General features: G+C 44.1%; 1 protein-coding gene across 1 annotated transcript in view; it reads left to right on the top strand.

Annotated features, from left to right (window-relative positions):
* The window catches only part of LOC137351358 (guanine nucleotide-binding protein subunit alpha-14-like), a 70,834-nt gene that overhangs the window by 24,297 nt on the left and 26,520 nt on the right, over positions 1-20,017 (top strand). Inside the window, exon 2 of the mRNA XM_068015805.1 lies at positions 14,040-14,224. Coding sequence (XP_067871906.1) covers positions 14,040-14,224 — 185 coding nt within the window. The remainder of the gene's footprint in view (positions 1-14,039; positions 14,225-20,017) is intronic.

The following is a 20,017-nucleotide window of genomic DNA, read 5'->3' as shown; positions in this document are numbered from 1 at the left end:
ACTTTAAATCTATGCCCCCTAGTCACTGGCCTCTGCACTAAGGTAAATAGGCCCTTCCCATCCACTCTCTCCAGGCCCCTCACAATTTTGTACATTTCAATCAAATCTCCCCTCAGCCTCCTCTTTTCCAAGAACAACCCCAGTCTGTCCAATCTTTCATCATAGCTGCATTTTTCCAGTCCTGGCAACATTCTCGTAAATCTCCTCTGTACCCTCCCTACTGCAATTACATCCTTTCTGTAATGAGGTGACCAGAACTGCACACAGTACTTAAGTTGTGGCCTAACTAATGATTTATACAGTTCCAGCATAACCTCCCTGCTCTTATATTCTATACCTTGGCTAATAAAGGAAAGGATTCTATATGCCTTCTTAACCACCTTATCGACCTGTCCTGCTACCTTCAGGGATCTGTGGACAGTCAGTCCAAGGTCCCTCACTTCCTCTACACCTCTCAGTATTTTCCCATTAACTGTGTATTCCTTTGCCTTGTTTGATCTCCCCAAATACATCACCTCGCACTTCTCCAGGTTATTATATTAGGACAGATGACAAAAAGCTTTGTCAAAGAGGTCATTTTTAAGGTGCATCTTAAAGGAGGATAGAGAGGTCAAGTGACAGGGAGGTTTAAGAAAGAAAGACTTGCATTTAAATACCACTTTTCACAACTTCAGGATGTCTCAAAGTGCTTTACAGCCAATAAGGTACTTCTGAATTGTATTCACTGTTGTAATATGGCAGTCAATTTGTGATAGGTGATAATGACTGGATAATCTGTTTTCATTGAGGGATAAATATTGGCCCTGACACCAGGGAGAACTCCATTGCTCCTCTTCAAAATAATGCCATGGGATCATTCACATGCACCTGAGAGAACAAATAGGGCCTTGATTTTACATCTCATCCAAAAGACAGCACCTCTAACAGTGCAGAATTCTCTCAGTCAGGCTGTCAGGCTAGATTTTTGTGCTCAAGTCACTGGAGTGAGATTTGAACCCCCCGCCATCTGGCTCAAAGGGGACAGTGCTACCACTAAGTCATGGCTGACACTATCTTTAGTGAGATTTCCAGAGCTTAGAGCCGAGACAGCTGAAGGGACACCACAGCCATGAGTTGTTGGTCCATAGCCACGATTGTACTCAGACCTGAGTATGACCTGCAGTTGGGTTTTGCCACAGAGCACTCTAGTGGAATTGATGGAAGTGACCATGGTTGCCCAAAAATATACCCACGGAATGATTTTGGGGGAAAGAATTTATGCTTTTATCAGTGGGATAAAGTAAAATGTGTTGTACCAGGTTTATCACTGATATTGGTAACACATTAAATAATGTCATTTTAGGATTGTTTCCAGAGGTCTTTGCATCAACATTTCTTCATTAAATAAACACTGTTTACTATGTTGTGACACCAAGTCCACAAAGGAATTCCAGTTGTTTAGCATGGGAAGAATCAGCCTGTCAATATGTTGTCATTAATATTTTTTAAATCACTAAAATTTATTTTAGTTGGAACAAATTCTTCTCAGTAAATACCACTGGTCTGATGAAGATCTGACTGTACAAAAACATGCCACAGCCTGCAAAATCCTCTCAGGATTAGTTGAAAAGAAATTATTTAAAGTATGTGCAAGCCATTGAAAAAATGCAATATGTCTTATCTAATGCATCTGATTTATTCACTTGATACAAACAAAACATTGCCACATTCTGGGAAATTCTTCCCTCACCTCAAAGCCTGCAATGTCTCTCACGATCTCTGTTTTGTTGATAATCTGGAATGCATTGTCTGAAAGGGCGGTGGAAGCAGATTCAATAGTAACTTTCAAAAGGGAATTGGATAAATACTTGAAGGGGAAAATAAAATGCAGGGCTATGAGGAAACAGGAGGTGAGCGGAGCTGATTGGATAGTTAATTCAAAGAGCTGGCACAGACATGATGGGCCGAATGGCTTCCTTCTGTGCTATAATTCTATAATAATACAATAGTCACTGTTTATCTAAATATTCCTATTTTGTTCCTCCTAAGCTCCAAACATTCCATCCTACATGATCGTCCTTCTCTCGACATTCTTACTGTATTGCAAATACGTACATTGTACACATTCTAGCTCATTCATTCCAAGATCTCCCTCAGTCTTCTCTTCCTCGCACAATCTGCAGATCACTAAAATCCCAAGTATAGGGTGAGCTAACTGGTACTTCATTTATCTCCTCTTCCCTACTAATCTCTAAATCTTGATGGTATCCTGCAGTAGAGGCCCTTTAGTGAGGCCTCTGAACAAAAACAGTACCACAGAATACAACGAATTACAAAACTGGTTTCTGCTTTGAGTTCAATCTTGAGCTAAGTTTTGCGTAATTATATTTGGCCTTATGAATAAAATGGAGATTTTTTTGTTTACTCTATGCAGCTGTTTTATTTGGTGCCACCAAATGGGATACTGTGCAGTTTAGGATATTGTCCTTTCATTTCTCGGTCTGTGTTCAAGTCCAACTTAGTCTGATGGCCTGAAAATTGTCTGACTCTGATGGCTGTAATGGTCTTAAATGATGAGGAGCAACATCATCTGCAGAAAGGGCAGAGTCTTGGGCATCAGGAGGGCAGAGGAGAGGGACGAGGGGCAGGTATGGAGGCCGTACTTTCAGCATACGATTTACTGCCAAAGAAGGAGCTACTTTGAAAAGACCAAAAGCCAGTGCTGCAGGAGGCTGTGACTCTTCAGGCAGATGGTCACAGAGATTTGTGGCCTCATTGTGCCGAAGACCCAATTGCTCGCCATGATCTACCAGTAGCCGTCAAAGGCACTGTGGCCTTGAACTTCTTCGCTTCTGGCTCCTTCCAAGGATCAGCTGTAGACCTTGATGGCATCTTGCAAATGGTTGCAGACCACTCCATCTCACAGGTCATTGATGCCCTATTTGCCAGAGCTCGGCAGTACATTCGATTACAGACAGACATGGCCTCGCAGGTGCACAGGGCAGTGGGTTTTGCCTCCATCATTGGATTTCCCCAGGTGCAGGGCATCATTGATGGCCATCAAGGCACCCAGTGACCGGCCAGTGCGATTCATCAAGAAACACCAGAAATAGGAGCAGGAGTAGACCATATGGCCCATCGAGACTACTCCGCTGTTCAATACGATTATGGCTGATCTTTGGTTTCAACTCCACTTTTCTGCCCGCTCGCCATATCCCTTGATTCCCTGAGAGACCATAAATCTATATCCCAGCCTTAAATGTATTCAACGATGGAGCATCCACAACCCTCTGGAGTACAGAATACCAAAGATTCACAACACTTTGAGTGAACTAATTTCTCCTTACCTCAGTACTAAATGGTCGGCCTCTTATTCTGAGACTGTGACCCCATGTTTTAGATTCTCCAACCAGCAGAAGCAATTTCTCAGAGTCTACCCCTTCAGAATCTTGCATGTTTCAACGAGATCACCTCAATAGGAAAGGCTTCCGCTCCCTCAACGTCCAACTGGTCTGCAACCACAAGAGACTCCTCCATGTGTGTACTCGCTTTTCTGGCAGCTGCCATGACTCCTTCATCCTCCACCAGTCCAGGCTGCTCAGCTCGTCACACTATCATCAAACTCCCGGGATGGCTTCGAGGGGACAAAGGATATCCCTTGAAGAGATGACTGCTCACCCCTCTATGAAACCTTGAGATGGAAGCACAGAGGCGCTACAACTAAGTCCCATCTGCTCACTAGGACCAGCATTGAGCAGGCTATCGGGCTTCTGAAGATACGGTTCCAGTGCCTGGACCAGTCGGCTGGCACTCTGCGATACATTTCTGCAAGGGTCTCACACATTGTAGTGGTCTGCTGCAATCTCTATTACATGGCCCTCCAGAGAGGTGTGGACCTCGAAGAGAATGAGGCCCTGGATGAACATAACTCATCAGAGGAAGAGAAGGAGCAGGAGAGAGGGAGGTGGCCGGGCCTGGAAGGGGGCTCGAGGATCTTGTCAGAACACCATTACCATCAGGGATCATCTGATTCGGGCTTGTTTCAATGGTGCCCCTCTGACCTCGGCGGAACGGCATGCCCTGGGACTCAGTTTGAGTTGCCTTAGCTAACATTTCCATTGAAGATGCAACCTGGAACGTGTAAAGTCTTAGCACCAATGAAGGATACACATCTGCCCACAAGTTTCACTGTCATCCTAGACAGTCCTTTGCTTGCCTTCACCACTTCGTACCTCTTTTTTGTCCTGCCATTAATAACAGGAGGCTCACACAGGAGGCTTCAAGTGTCATTAATTACATGGTGCTCGTAAAGGAAAACAGTGCACAGTTACAGGTAGAAGACCTGTAACCCAGTGGCCCACTCAGTGCTCTGCCTGACCCAGTGGCCTCTGCTCTTGGTCAATTCTGTGCAGTCCTCCCCTTGTAACCTTGGAGGATGTGGAGGCGGCCTGCTCACTTGTTTCTGTTGCTGTTGAGATGTACGTGGCTGTTGTCCACGTCATGGCGGGCACCTCCAGAGACTGCTGTACCTACATCATTACGGGGGCGGCGTATCGATTGGGCTCTGCTGCACAGATGCTCAATCCGTCAGAGGGGCCACGGAGGCTGAAGATGATGATGGCGCCATGTGAGGGGTGGTACCCTCATCCCCCTTGGTGACATCCTCAGCTCTTGGCTGGCACTCTGGTTGGCTGGAGTGGAATACCAGCTGGGGCACAACTGGTATCCCCTCCAAATGTCTCTGCGCTACCAGCAGCACTGACCGGTCAATGCATCATGTGTGCATCATGGCGCGGTTCCTGCATGCACTCCAAGTGTTACCACATATGGCCATCAATGAGGTTGGCCACTCTCTCAGTGTAGGAGCTCAAGTTCTCAAAGCCCTGAACCATTGTGAGACACATTAGCTGAATGGACTCCTCTATCCTCATCCCAATACCCCGCACTGCCTCAGGGAACTCCAACATGTGGGATCACATCTGTTGCTGCTGGTCCAGGTTGGGCCTCCTTTCCAGTGACTCCTGAGGCCCTGCATCTGTGCCCAAAGCTGCATCTAACTCTGGCACGTCCTCTTGCACACCAGGGCCATGTTCATCAAGTGACAGCCTATCTAACCATGCATGAGGACCCACCAAGGTAATTGTATCTGCGCTGATGGAGTGTGTGCTTGTAAGGTGTGACGGTGCTTCTCCTGAGCTTTGCTGCTGCTGCACTTGGTCTGGTGATAGTGAGAGAGTTGGTTTCATTGCCTTGATTTCTGTAGCTGCAGGAGACACAAGAAGAGATCATGAGAAGTAGCCTTGGAGAACAGAAGTCTCTGCGGTGCTGAGGCTTCCCAGTGCAACTTAGTCTTTGGTCAGCTGTCAGATGGGGTGGAGTGCAATGCACCCCCTTAATGAGCGCATTGCCCTCGCTAATCACCATCTCCACCATGAGTGCCCATCACACCATGGCCGACTTCCTCATGGTCTGTGATTCTGGCTATTTCCATCACTCCCTCCTCCATGGGTGTGATGATGAAGGTGGGGGACCCCATCACTTGTCTGGATGCTCTTCCAGGCATTCAGCCCATTTCTCCTACAAGAGCAAAAGACAGAGAGAGAGATGAGGCACTGCTGTCCACGAACACCAATACCGGCTGTTCCAATTCATTAGAAGCTGCATATTTCAGTGCTGGAAGGTCCTCAGCAGCACTATGGCTCTGAGCCATTCTGAGGGGTCAGTGAGTGCCCTGGGCACATACTCCTCCCATGCTCAGGAGCAGCATGCGCCCTGAGGTTCCTGAGCTGGTGTGTCTGCTGAAGGCTGAATACCTAGAGGCTGTCCTGAGGGTTGGTGGTTGCGCTTACCTTGGCAGAGCTTGGCAAGTCATTAAACCTCTTCCGAGACTGAATCCAACTTGTGCAGACTACACTCCTTTTGCTGACCTATGCCAGCTGTCTCCATTCAGGCCTACTTAGTCTTGGTGGGTGAACGCCTCCTGCCACCCTCTAGGAAGGTGATCTCTCTCCTCTCCCTTATGACCTCCAGGAGGACCCCGAGGTCAGCATCAGTGAATCGAGGGGCGACCCAGACCCGGGTTCCCAGCCTCTGGCTCTCCTGGTACATCTTGTAAAGAGAAGGTACAGGTGTGAAACCAAAGCCACAGTAACGGCTGCCATGGTCCCTTCAAATCAGGCCTGCACTTGAACAGTCCTGCCTCGGTTCCCACCCCCGCAACCACTAATTTGCCGCCAAACCTGTCTTCAGGCTAATTAAGGGGGAGATCCCTTGAAAATTGGGACTGGTGACTGTTTCCCCTGGGGGCAGGTTCGGGATCGGCAAACCATCCCTACCTCCGTTTTCACTCCTGGAAGGAAAATCCAGCCCACTATATATTTCATGAACCATCTGGGAGGATTCTGGAGCAGCTGTAACAATGTGACAGGCATATGTATAAGCCATAGATTTGTACAAGCTCATCCATATTTTTGGTTAATTTCTTCAACCACCTGGGAAATGTATACAAGCCAGTATAGATTTCTTGCCATATCAGACAAATTGAGTTCCGAAGAAGGGTCACTGACCCGAAACGTTAACTCTGCTTCTCTTTCCACAGATGCTGCCAGACCTGCTGAGTGAATCCAGCATTTCTTGTTTTTGTTTCAGATTTCCAGCATCCGCAGTATTTTGCTTTTAAATTTATCAGCTTCATTGCTCCAGTATCCTTTTTGAATCTATCAGGAGATTTGGCAAAGATAGTGATATACAGTGTGCGATTGAGGTTGGGAACATCATATGATCCTATCGGAGGTTTAAGAGTACCAAACTGCTAAGGAAAGAGCTAGCTCAGCAAATCAACCCTATCTTTACCCTAAAGCTAAATAACCTATCTGTCCCAAAGTTACGTAGACTACAGACTGCATTCAAAGAATGAAGGGGCGCATACTTCCTGTGACACCAACATCTCATCACATTGATTTAAGCAAAAACAATATGAAAGGCACAATTCAGCATAGCGGCGCCTCATCAGACCCCTTTCCTATCCTGAGTGGCGTGAAACAGGGCTGTGTTCTCGCACCCACACTGTTTGGGATTTTCTTCTCCCTGCTGCTCTCACATGCGTTCAAGTCTTCAGAAGAAGGAATTTTTCTCCATACAAGATCAGGTGGCAGGTTGTTCAACCTTGCCCGTCTAAGAGTGAAGACTAAAGTACGGAAAGTCCTCATCAGGGAACTTCTCTTTGCTGACGATGCTGCATTAACATCTCACACTGAAGAGTGTCTGCGGAATCTCATCGACAGGTTTGCGGCTGCCTGCACCGAATTTGACCTAACCATCAGCCTCAAGAAAACGAACATCATGGGACAGGACATCAGAAATGCTCCATCCATCAATATCGGTGACCACGGTCTGGAAGTGGTTCAAGAGTTCATCTACCTAGGCTCAACTATCACCAGTAACCTGTCTCTCGATGCAGAAATCAACAAGCACATGAGAAAGGCTTCCACTGCTATGTCCAGACTGGCCAAGAGAGTGTGGGATAGTGGCGCACTGACACGGAACACAAAAGTCCGCGTGTATCAAGCCTGTGTCCTCAGTACCTTGTCTATGGCAGCGAGGCCTGGACAACATATGTCAGCCAAGAGCGATGTCTCAATTCATTCCATCTTTGCTGCCTCCGGAGAATCCTTGGCATCAGGTGGCAGGATCATATCTCCAACACAGAAGTCCTCGAGGCGGCCAACATCCCCAGCTTATACACCCTACTGAGTCAGCAGCGCTTGGGATGGCTTGGCCATGTGAGCCAAATGGAAGATGGCAGGATCCCCAAGGTCACATTGTACAGCGAGCTCGCCACTGGTATCAGACCCACCGGCCGTCCATGACTCCGCTTTGAAGACGTCTGCAAATGCGGCATGAAGTCCTGTGACATTGATCACAAGTCGTGGGAGTCAGTTGCCAGCGATCGCTAGAGCTGGTGGGCAGCCATAAAGGCGGGGCTAAAGAGTGGCGAGTCGAAGAGACTTAGCAGTTGGCAGGAAAAAAGACAGAAGCGCAAGGGGAGAGCCAACTGCGAAACAGCCCTGACAACCAATTTTATCTGCAGCACCTGTGGAAGAGTCTGTCACTCTAGTATTAGCCTTTATAGCCACTCCAGGCGCTGCTCCACGCACCACTGACCACCTCCAGGCGCTTACCCATTGTCTCTCGAGACAAGGAGGCCAAAGAAGAAGAAGAAGAATATTTAAGCAAAAAGTACTTGTTTTTGTGTAAATGCCTTTAATTCCATCAGTGTCATACTTGAAATACCTGCTCCCTTTCAATGACTGTTGGGAACACAATGCAGTTAAACAGGCTTTCTCGCACGCATTTGTTTGAAAACAAAAAAAACCTGCTGGCTGTCGTACATTTGCCTCAAGCTCTGGTGTGACTTCCTGGCAGCTGAAATCAAATGCTGTAAATTCCTGCTTCCATTTTCTTGAGGCATCATTTGACTCTTGTCTTGCCTGAGTGTAAAGTGTTATGATGCACATTACTACATTAGCGAAATGAACGCCAGTTTGAAAACCTACGGCTTTAGCAGTTAATGGAAATTGGAAAGAACACTTTAAAAAAAAAGCCTGACATGTCAAGGAAACAGAGATAAATCCATTCAGTCGATCAAGCCTGCTCTAACCTGTTCATGTACAATCCACTCTTTCACGGACTCAATCCCATCATGATATCCCCTGATGGAAAGTTTTGCATTAATACCTTCCGATCACTCTTTTAAACCTACCTCTGACCAAGCTTTTGGTCATCTGACCTAATGGGCTGAATTTTACCTTGGGAAGAGTGGAATCCGCTACTGATGTGTAAGTCGATGGCGAACCCGCTTCTGCCTAGCCTGGGAATCCGTTCCGTATTTAACGGGTCCCCGGGCTTTAATTGTCCCGAGGCGGGACTTTCACCCACTTTAGGGAGGAAGTTCTGCCTCAGTGAACTGCCGGCCAATCAGCGGACCGGCAGCTCTTAGTCCCAGCAGCGCCTCCGGGAGCAGTGGCCACTGCTGGGACTGCTGCCCAGCCGACGCCATGGACCCTGGAGAGTGAGTGAGTTGGACATGCCTCACCAGGGGGATCGGTCCTTCCCTGGTGAGGCTGGAGTGGTAGTTTGGGGGGAGGGGGGGGCGTCTTGGGTCCCGTGGGTGGGTTGGGAGGCGGGGGCGGCCTTCAATCGGGCACACTGTGCCCGACTGCCATGCACCCCCCTCCCGGGGTGCGGAAAGGCCAGCAGCTATCGCTGGGCGGCCTTTCACGACCCCAGCATACCCGCTTTCCAAGGGTAAAATACACATGGAGGCGGGCACGGGTCCTTAAGTGGCCGTTCAGTGGCCACTTAAGGGCCTTGTTCGGCCTCGGTTGGGCGGGCCGTTTCCCCCCCACGCCCGACCATCGTAAAGTTGACCGGAGGCGGGACCGGGGTTGGTCAGCTTCCCGGAGCCTCCCACTCAATTTTACACCGCCCCCACGCCACCAACTGACCCGCTGGGGTGGAGTAAAATTCAGCCCAATATCTCCTTTTGTAGCTCTGTGTCATACTTTGTTTTATAATGCTTCTGTAAAGAGCTTGGGACATTTTATTACTTTAAAGGTACTAGATAAATACAAGTTATTTTTGTTGTTGATCTTCTAAAGTAATCAAATAAGATGTGAGAATATTCAAAAAGTTAAAATCTTCACTGAACTGTGCCCTGCTGCCTTTCATAGTCAACATTCTTCCCACCGTCCGCAGAAATTCACCATTACATCCAGTAAAGCTTTTGAGCATCTTAAATTATAATCATCCCTGCAGCCTCAAAATCTGTTCCAAAGTAGCTCCTTTCCGAAATGATTAGCCAATACAAATTTAACTGATTGTGAATATCCATTAATCTGTAGTGGAAGGAGAAATGTGCTGGAAATTCTTTTTGTCTCCTGTTAGCTATCTTGAGCTGCACACATGTGGTTGTTCAGCTCTAGATTCCTTAGCTTTTATAGGAAAAGTCCAAATGAGGAAGGTCATTCAGGATTCCCTAGGAGAAAAACCTGCAGAACCACCATCCTCGCATCCAAAAGTCTTTTAGGTTGCATTGTCCCTGCTAACCCTGCCTAGAAATTCATTTCATCATATTGTTCTTGAGGAAACATTTCCCAGCATCAGCTGTAAATTTGCTTTTCACCAATTTGAACCAGCCATCTGATTCTACTGTCAAGAACTCTCATTTACCTTTGCTGCGTTGCTCTACAGGGCATCCTTTAAGCCATCTCCTATCAAAGCTAGAGAACCCAAGTTTCTGCAGTCTTTCCCAATAACTGAATCTCCTGACACTAGAAATCAGCATTACTGCTCTTCACTGCATCATCATCAGAGGCTGAATATCTTCTTTGTGCTACTTTTGCAAGCAAGACACAACTATATTCAAAGGGTGATCTGACCACAATACTGTACCGTTTAAATATTACATCCTGCATGTGGAAGTAGAAGGCTAAGAATATGTCATGTGAACAAAGATTGACCACGTTTATGCAGAACAGCCGCCAGTGGCACCAAACCCTAAGCCACTGAGGCAGACAGTGACATAGAACTGTGTAAAAGGGGAAAGCAGAATACAAAAAATGGGAAGTGATGATACATATGAAATTCTCTCTCTCGCTAAAATATATCGAAACAAAGTTTTCATTAAATAACCCATTATTGCCATGCTTCAAATTTGTTGCATTGTCAGTGCCGAGTTAGCTGATTTTGGCTAGAGTGGTGGTAAAGGAGCTACAATTGATCACAATTTTAGATATATACAGTATAAGGTACTACTGTACATAATTGAATCATATTTACTTTAGTGCTGTACATTATTGCAGTCTTAGTCTATATAAGAGTTAATGAATGACACCTATTTCATGCCTCCTTCTACTCTGTAACAATTCTGTGATTCTGTAATTCACCTCACTTAGTAACATCAGAACTTTAATCAGCCAAGATGATTTGGCATCTCAAGCACCTATACTTTTAAGAAGGAGAAAGACCTTCAGAAATGTCTTAAAATGTTTCACATGCATTTACTCTGAGTGAAAGTGACTTGTTATGTAGATATGTGATACAGCAGGAGATAGTGCAACATTTTTGTTATTCTGCAATTGTATATCATATTACTGACATTTCCTTTTCCTGCTCACTTCTGGTGTCAATGTTTGGAAATTAGTATGTAACAGATAAATGGTTTAAATAATAACCTTTTTAATTGTACCTGATCCAGCCAATACTTACAGTCATCTTAAGTAGGGTCAATTGTCCAGTATATTGTTTTATGGGAGCGATGAAGTTATGCAATAGCAGGGTCTGTTTCCCTTGCCAAATGGTCGGGAGGACTACCACACTCCATTCAAAACATCTATCTCCCTGGTGTTACAGGGAGGGAAATGTTGGGGATGGTTTCCCTTTTTCATTTCTCAAATGACTGAAGACACTGTTTTTGTTAGAAATGTGTTCTAACCCTTTGCATTTTAATGGGCAACAAATGGACAAATGACAGGCTTTCTCATAGGTTTAAAGAAAGATAAATGTTTATTATACAATACCCAAAAATATTTGCAACTTCACTCATGCTCACACACACGCATGCACATGCACAGACAAGAAAAGATAAAGATTAGAGATGCATTTAGATCTGATGGTTTTTAAAAGCATTCACTGTAAACCTTGAGTACTTCCCCAGGGGCGATGATTTAAAAAATGGTGCAGGCTTATTTTTCCTTTTTCCTGGTTCACTGAAGACAAAACTTGGAAAGTTTCAGGAGGGCGAATTTGTTGTATCTCAGTCACAGTTCAATATTGAAAACCCTGGTGCAATTTCTCAAGTATGGAGTTCAAGACCACTTCCTGTCACTGTCCACTTGTAGTTCAAAAATGGTGTTCTTAGGCAGGGTCCTTCTTCTGCTGGAGCAGATGGAATCTCTTGCTGCAGCTCCCTGTCTTTGTCTGCTCAGCATATACGTTTATTAAGCTCCTTATCAGACCCCTGGTTTCTATCATGTGACCATGGTTTCTCTTTACCATTGTCCTCATAAATGGTATCTGTTGGTGGGGCCATCAATGGGGTCTGTGAATCACCCATTTTCATTCCATTTTGATAAAATTGAGTTTTTCACACCCATTCATTTGAGTTTGCATTTGTAAACGTCATGTCGGCCATGCCATTGTTAGCTCAATTTGTTGAAGGGAGGTAGCCATTAACACAGAGTGGGCCATTTACATTTTAATGCCTTCTCCAAGGCTGGTGCAAACATGAAGATTGACTCAGGATTCTAGGAGTTTCCATGTGTATCGGTAATACAGGATACGGTCACCTGACCTCTCGACTCCATTTTTTTTTCAGGAAAAGTGTCCGTTTTGGGTTAGTTTTAGAAGTTCATTACATAGTTCATAATTTCTCCATGCATGAACGTGACACTGGGAGTTTGGTGAGCTGGAATGGGATGAGGGTTGCATGCTCATTACCTTGTTCTCCTACTCCTTGTGTGCAGCAGTGTGCTTTTTGCATGGCTCGAACTTTGAGTTTTTTTCTCTCATTGCCACAGTTGTTCAGGATCAAACAAAAGTCACTCCTTTTTTTTTATTTCTTCTTGAGAAATAATAATAAAAATGAATGAATGACCTGCATTTCTCTGCCTCCTTTTATGATGCCAGGATGTTCCAAAGCACTTTAAAGACAGTGAAATACTTCTGAAGTGTAATCACTGTTGTACTGTAGGGAAATGCAATAACCAGTTTGCACAGAAACTGTGATGCGATGATGACCAGAAAATTTGTTTTCTGATGTTGTCTGAGTTATAAATATTGGCCAGAACGCTAAGGATAACTCCCCGGCTCATCTTCAAATACTTACACGGGATTGTTTACATCCAGCTGAGAGGGAAGATGGGCCCTTGGTTTAATGTCTCACCTGACAGTGTAGCACGACCTCACTACTGCGCTGGATTTGTGCTCAAGTCCCTGTAGTGAGGCTTGAACCCATAATCTTCTGACTCAGAAGGAAGCCTGTTACCAACTAAGTCAGATTTGACACATTGGAATACTAGGCTAACATTTATTTCCTGTTTGCAGTTTCTCTGAGAATATGACGATGGGCCTTTTTTTTAGCACGGTCACTTTCAGCTGGAGTCACATGGGTTAGTTGCATTGGAACAAGTGTTCTATACAATCCAGCAGCTTTTATAGTTATTTTGTTGGTGCCAACGCACAAATTATGATTCAGTTTCATAACTTGCCATGATATGAGTTGAATATTTGACCTTTGCTAGTCTAGCTCTGGAACCACTTCACTAAAATACACTGTAGCAGAGATTCTGGCATCCCAGAAATAAAGAGCCATGTATCGCAATCCCCGCCACAGCAGCTAGCTTCTTCCTATTTACACTCTTTCGAACTCTCTGGGCTGAGTTTTATCAGGCCCCCCTGACGTCGGGAGTCGTGGCAGGGAGGCCCGGAAAATACCAGTGGGAGAGGCCCGCCACAGGCCTCGATGCTGGGAAGGGTCCGCCCCATATTACCGATCGCGGCAAGGCCTCGTGGCAGCCCCTCCCCTACCGCTGCTCGGCGGCGGCATCACAGTTTAAATATATTAATACAGTCAAGTTAATGAATTAATCATTTACCTGATGCCGACGGTGTCCTGCTGCGATATTCTGCTCAGTTGCCGGAACTCCCGTGCCTTCCGATCTCCGGCGGCGAGCTGGAAAAATTCACCCTCTATCTCCCCTCTCTCCTCACGGAGCATCATCAGATCATGTACCTTTCCTAGTTGAGACAAGATGTTTGAGAGGTCTCTGTCTGTACTCCCTTGAACTTCCCTTCCCTTTCCATGGAGAAACATCTCCCTTCCTTGGCCATGACTTCCCAATGACAGGAAGGCTGTGAAATCAGTGACTCACCATGGAGCAAATTTGGGTATAAGATAATACAATAGAACTTAGATGTTCTTGGTGCCAACTTCAGCAATTTTCCTTATTCTGTAATAACTGAGCAATCTAATTTGAATCTTGGTGCCTCTTTTAAACCAGGCACTGGAGAAAGTGGCAAAAGCACATTCATCAAACAGATGAGAATCATCCATGGGTCTGGATACTCAGAAGAAGACAGGAAAGCCTTTGCAAAGTTGGTCTACCAGAACATAATCACTGCAATACAGTCCATTATAAGAGCTATGGACACCTTGAATATACAATATCAGCAGCAGGAAAATAAGGTAAGATCAAAATGTGTCACGGTAAAAATGGATGATGTAAATTTTCTGGTTTTAATTTCTTCTTTCTGGGGATTGGAACATCTTTTCATGTAATGATGGTTCTGTCAGTACTTACACAGCAGTTTCGATTACATCTTCTGTATGAGAACTCTAAGAAATAAGGATGGTGTGGGGTCAGTTTCTAAGTTCAGTCTACTGGCTGGGAGCTCCCCCTGTCAGCCACACCTATCAACCAACTGCAAGTGGAAGAATGTTGGCATGATGCCACAATTAATATAAATCATTGCTGAAATGTCTGCAGTTATTCTATATGTGTGGCTGGCGGGCTGTTAATGTAAGCTTGGAAGAATGTTTCGAACAAAAGGAAGGTTAATGATGTAAAAGGCCATTGGAGCTCATTCTAGTTCCCTAACTATCAGACCCCTGTACTTAAGTAACACTTTGTACTGTCATTGAAACATCTCACATTCCACAGATGCTGCCAGACCTGCTGAGTGGTTCCAGCATTTCTTGTTTTTATTTCAGATTTCCAGCATCCGCAGTATTTTGCTTTTATTGAAACATCTCAGGCTGATTGTTTTACAGAAGAGTGAATGTTGCATAGGTAAACATGGCAGCCACTTCTTGCTATCAGCATTCCACAAACAGCAAGTGATGAATGAACAGTAAATCTCTTTTTGCTGGTGTTGGTTGAAGGAGGAATGTCTGCCAGACACCGTTCTGTTTTTCAAATATTTACATGAGATTTTAATCATTGACCTGAAACAGGCAGACAGGAGCTCAGCCCATTGTCTTATCCAAAGAGCAGGATTCCCCTATTATAGTGCTTTGTACAAAGCAACTTGATTTATTGGTGTTCCTGCCAAAGGACTCCACCCACCCCCTCTACCACCAGTGCACTATGTTTGCAGTATCTATGATCTACTTTGACAGTAATAAAAACAGAATGTGCTGGAAATACACAGTAAAACTGGCAGCATCTGCAGAGAGCTGATGAAGGGTCACAGACCTGAAACATTAACTCTGTTTCCCTCTCCACAGATGCTGCCAGACCTGCTGTGTACTTCCAGCACTTTCTGTTTTTATTTCAAATTTCCTGCTTCTGCAGTATTTTACTTTTACTTCGACTGTCCCTCATTCCCCGATAATCTCTACCACCAAGAAAGACAAGAGCAACAATGTCTCAGGAACACCATCACCTCCAGGTTTCCCTCACTTATTATCCTGGCTTAGAAATATATTACAGTTCCTTCGCTGTTGTTGGGTCACTGTTCTGGTGCCATCATGGGAGCCCCATCACTACGAGAACTGCAGCTGTTTATGGAGAAGGCCCACCTAGTCAGGGCAACCAGGGATGGGCAATAAAAAACAATTTTTTGAAAGAGTTGCATTTTGATTCATAGGACAGCTTACATGTTAAAATATTGGAATGTTTTCCTGAACTTTGAAAAGAGTGATGTAGACTGGAAGATTGGCCTTTCACCGCAAAATGTTTCTATAAACAAGAGGTACTTGGAAGAAGGAGGAAAATGAGGTCAGGGAGTTTTGTAACTACAGGCATTTTGTTTCAGTATAAATTTACATGTGCAACAAGGAACAGGATACTGACAGAAATATTACCTGTTTGGCAGAATGAGCTATCTGCTCAGACTAAATTATTTTCTTTCCAGGCAATCTCAAGTGGGTAATCTCACACCATTAATCCTGTATCTGCTTTTGCCAGTAAAATGTATTAGTTCAGCTAGCCAGCATTTATCAACTGTGACAACAGGCAACATAGAAAGGGAGATAGAAAGGAAAATATTTCATTTGGATCTTGTTAATAACGTATTTCTTTTACAAATTCTATACATCCACGACAACACTATGTGCAAATCTATGTAAGATGGTTTCTGGTGGAGCCCACATAAAGATCAAGTACTTAACTACTTGAAAGGTTATCAGTGCTCTTTTGTTCTCTTTATAGTGAGACTTGACAGTGCTGAAGTATATCTTTCATGTGTGCTTATACCAGGCATCTGGTACTTCCAGTCAAACAGCAAGAAATTACTTTAAAGAAAAGTTAAATGGCCTTTTCCTGTTTCTCTTTTTATTTTTAATGCTCATCCAGGCGAGGAATGCTGGTAGTAGGAACGGAACACTTCCTAAAGTTAGCGTCAAGTACTCTCAAGCTGAGTCAGGTATAGAACAGCCCGATGCAGAGTAAAGCTCACTCTGCAGAATCCCAACAAAATGACTCAGAAATAAAAAGAGTTGGTGGTGGAAATACTCAGCAGGTCAGGCAACATCTCTGGAAAGAGAAATGGAGTTAACGTTTCAGGTCGGCGATCTTTCGGCAGAATTGGCAAAAGTTAGAGATGTAACAGGTTTTAATCAAGTACGGATGCAGGGAAAGGGGGTGGGGGAAGGGATGAAAGAACAAAAGTGAAAGTCTGGTGATAGGGCGGAAGACAGGAGTGATTCAGTGATAAAAGGAATGACCATTACCATAACTTGCTATCCAGAAAAAAGTGGGAGCAGGTCTCAGATCCAGCTGGCAACATGGCATTTTCCATTTCACCACACTAACCAATCTTAGACCTGTTTCAGTGACATTGCCAATTAATGCAAATTAGAGTTTTATTGTGCTGTTGGCCCATAGCCCACCAAGATCTGTATTGAGACTGCCTAAAGGCATAGTCCCATAGCTGGAAGTCAGCAGTGATATTCAGCCCATCAATCTGGACTGGATTTGAACCCATATCTCAGGTGAAATGCTCATTGCAACAACCAGATCCCTGAGCAAGGTGTTACTATAACTTGCATTTATATAGAAGTGATCACATGGAAGCATCCCAAAGCACTTCACAGGTGGAGAGGTAAACAGCAGCAGGAAAGGGATGGGTGTTTGAAGGGAGACATCCAAATGATCAAAGAGATATTTTGTTCGGAGGCTTTTGAAGGCAGGGAGAGAGATAGGAAGGAAAAATAATTTTAGAAGAGAACTCCAGAGGTCAAGGGTATTGTGACTATATAATCCACCTCTGATGGAGCAGAGGGAGCGGGGATCAAGTGGTAACTTGAATTCGGAGGATTGAAGAGTACAGTGAGCTTTGCATAGCTGGAGAAGATCAGATCGGGCAGAATGAGGTTGTGGTGGGCTTTGAAACTGTGGATCTTGAAACTGACTTGTTGGGTTTCAGACAGCCAGTGGAGCTTGGTAACGGCTAGTGTTATGAAGGTGCTTCTATTTTTAAAATTATTTTTTATGAGGATTCATGTGTTAGAATTGTGGAGATGGATTCATTGGAGAACTGAAGTAATTCCATAAATCACTTTGTTTTTTAAAAGAGGTTGCCGTAAGAACACTCGAGGTCTTGCTTGAAAGCAACCTTTTTTGGAAGTCACATGCCTTCAGCTCAATAAACAACAGAAACCTTGGTGACTTGGGGGAGATGTTTATAGAGAAGTGACATGTCACAATTTATGAGGGTTAGGAGGTTCTGACTTGCTGTTTGGTTTCGCTTCTGAGGTATTGTTTTGGTTCAGTTTGGGTGTGGACTGTGTTTGAATGGAGTTGGAGATCAACCTGCCAAGACAGAAAGACCCAGCTTGCCTCCCTCCTCTTGTCTCTGTGAAATGCCACATTTCTCCTGAGGAGCTCCTGGAAAGCTTGCCAGATTAATTCTCGACACCGCCTGAAAATCTGCTCCAGAACAGATCCCAGTGACCCATCTACGTGTACTCGGATGCCAGACTGTATGCCATTTTGGGACACAACTTATCTCATCCATTTTCTTCAAGAATTAACAGTATTTGGCCAAATAAATTTCTTTTGTAAAAAAGCTCTGCACTGAACATCTCTTTATTTTTTGGGTAACCGGAGTATATGTGTGTGTGTGTGTCGGGGGGGGGGGGGGGGGCTAAGGTAAAAAGGGAATTTTCATATGTCAATCTGTGTGTTAATGCTTTACTTCATTACTGGTTATGTCTTGTTTTATGATAAACTGATAATTTTGTTGTTTATTAAAGAAGCCTGGTTGGTGTATTTTATTCTGGGATAAAAAGTAGAGTATATGATTGACCATATTGGTAACTGGGTAAACATTTAAATATATGTTGTGATCTGTGGAGAAGTGGAACTAGAAAAGACTGTGCACTCCTCCATAGGGAAGAGGACAGGAAGCAGTGAGTTTTGGATTTGCCCCAAGGGTGGAAATAGGGATATCATTAAGGAAAACATTTGATAAATCAATACTTAAGGTGCTGAAGGCATGGTTTAGGATTCAGCAGAAGTGGAAGGAACTCAGGATGTAAGCAGCCATTTCTCTGGAGGTGGAAGAATGTGGTTTTGGTAACAGACTGGCAATGGAGTGAAAGGTTAAACCCACTCTTGGCTATACAGGTTGGCCAAATGTATCTGCTAAACTATGGTTCGGGTAATTGATGTGAAATTCCTCCTATTGATATTTGGACTGGAAAAAGCAGTGAATGCAGGAATTTCCAGTTAATACTCATCTCAAATTTCATATAACATATGAATATCAACAATAATTCCTTTGTCCATGTTACAAACAGTACTCTGCACCTGGAAACATTTCTCTGTTAAAATTTTTGTGAACATTTTAGTTAATTGCCAAAGAATGTAACTATTTAACACAAAAATACTTTGAAGATTTTCTGGTGATTTAGGAAACAAAAACTGTGGAAAACATAACATATTAACGGAAATTTAGAGTTAGGAAATAGACCCTTTTAGTTAAAATAGAGCTTTTTTTTTTGTTTGGTCTTCTCATACCTACTCTTTAACAAATCATCAGTTACCTGCAAGCCAATTGCAACAAGGCAACAAATAATTGCTCGTGTGGCAGGTCAAATCAGTGCTTGGAAAAGAAAGATAATTTAATGTTAATTCCAACATCTTTTCTTTCAAATTCTGTTCACTTCCAGCAGTTCTTTTAGCTCAAAATCCCAATATTCATAGTTTTGGTTTTGGCTGAAACATAGCCATTATAGAATGGGACTTGGCTTGTGATGCAAGTGCTACTCTTTGACACAACTGACCGGAGGTAAGCTTCCCAAGAAGGGGAGACCAATAGAATTTCAACACCCTCTTCCACGATTATCTCATAGCCCAGCTGTGGGGAGTATGCAATACCTCATATTTCAGTTGTACAGAGTGTGCTAGTTAGATATTCAGCACCAGGCATTTTAGAAACATTTGGATAAGCCTGATTTCAATTAATAATATCCATGCAAATTCACTGCTAATTACATTAACAGTGTATAAAAATGTGCATGAATAAACTTAGCACACCAAAAATACACACACAATGGTAGATTCAGAATTGGAATTACTTTACTAATTCGGGGAAAACTCATAAATATTAATCACATGTACTGAACTTCCTAAGCTTGATTAATTCACATCTTTATTATCAGGTAATTGACATGCCCAGCCAAATTGTGTTTCACAATGTATTTTGCTCTTAACGTTAATCGACCGACTCCCCTGATGCCTGAGTGATAAAGCCACCATCACTGAGCCAGATTTGATCTCCGCTCAATGTTGCTGAAGTCAGCTGGGGCAGTGGTAAGAGTGCCACAACTGTCCACCATATCAAGTTATGGAGGGGAAATGGCCAATTTATAGCAATCATTAATGGAAGTGCACACAAGGTTGGTTTCAGTAGTGATGTCCTCTGCATTCGGAAAGCATGCCTCGCTGTGTGGGCTCACATGAAGCATGGCTTTTGGGTGAGAGGGTGGAGAGAGGCTGGTGCCCATGCATTCCAGGGAGAGACCCTCCAGTAA

The sequence above is a fragment of the Heterodontus francisci genome, chromosome 36 (genome assembly GCF_036365525.1).
Source record: "Heterodontus francisci isolate sHetFra1 chromosome 36, sHetFra1.hap1, whole genome shotgun sequence".
NCBI lineage: Eukaryota > Metazoa > Chordata > Chondrichthyes > Heterodontiformes > Heterodontidae > Heterodontus > Heterodontus francisci.
This window is presented reverse-complemented; position numbering and strand designations above follow the sequence as displayed.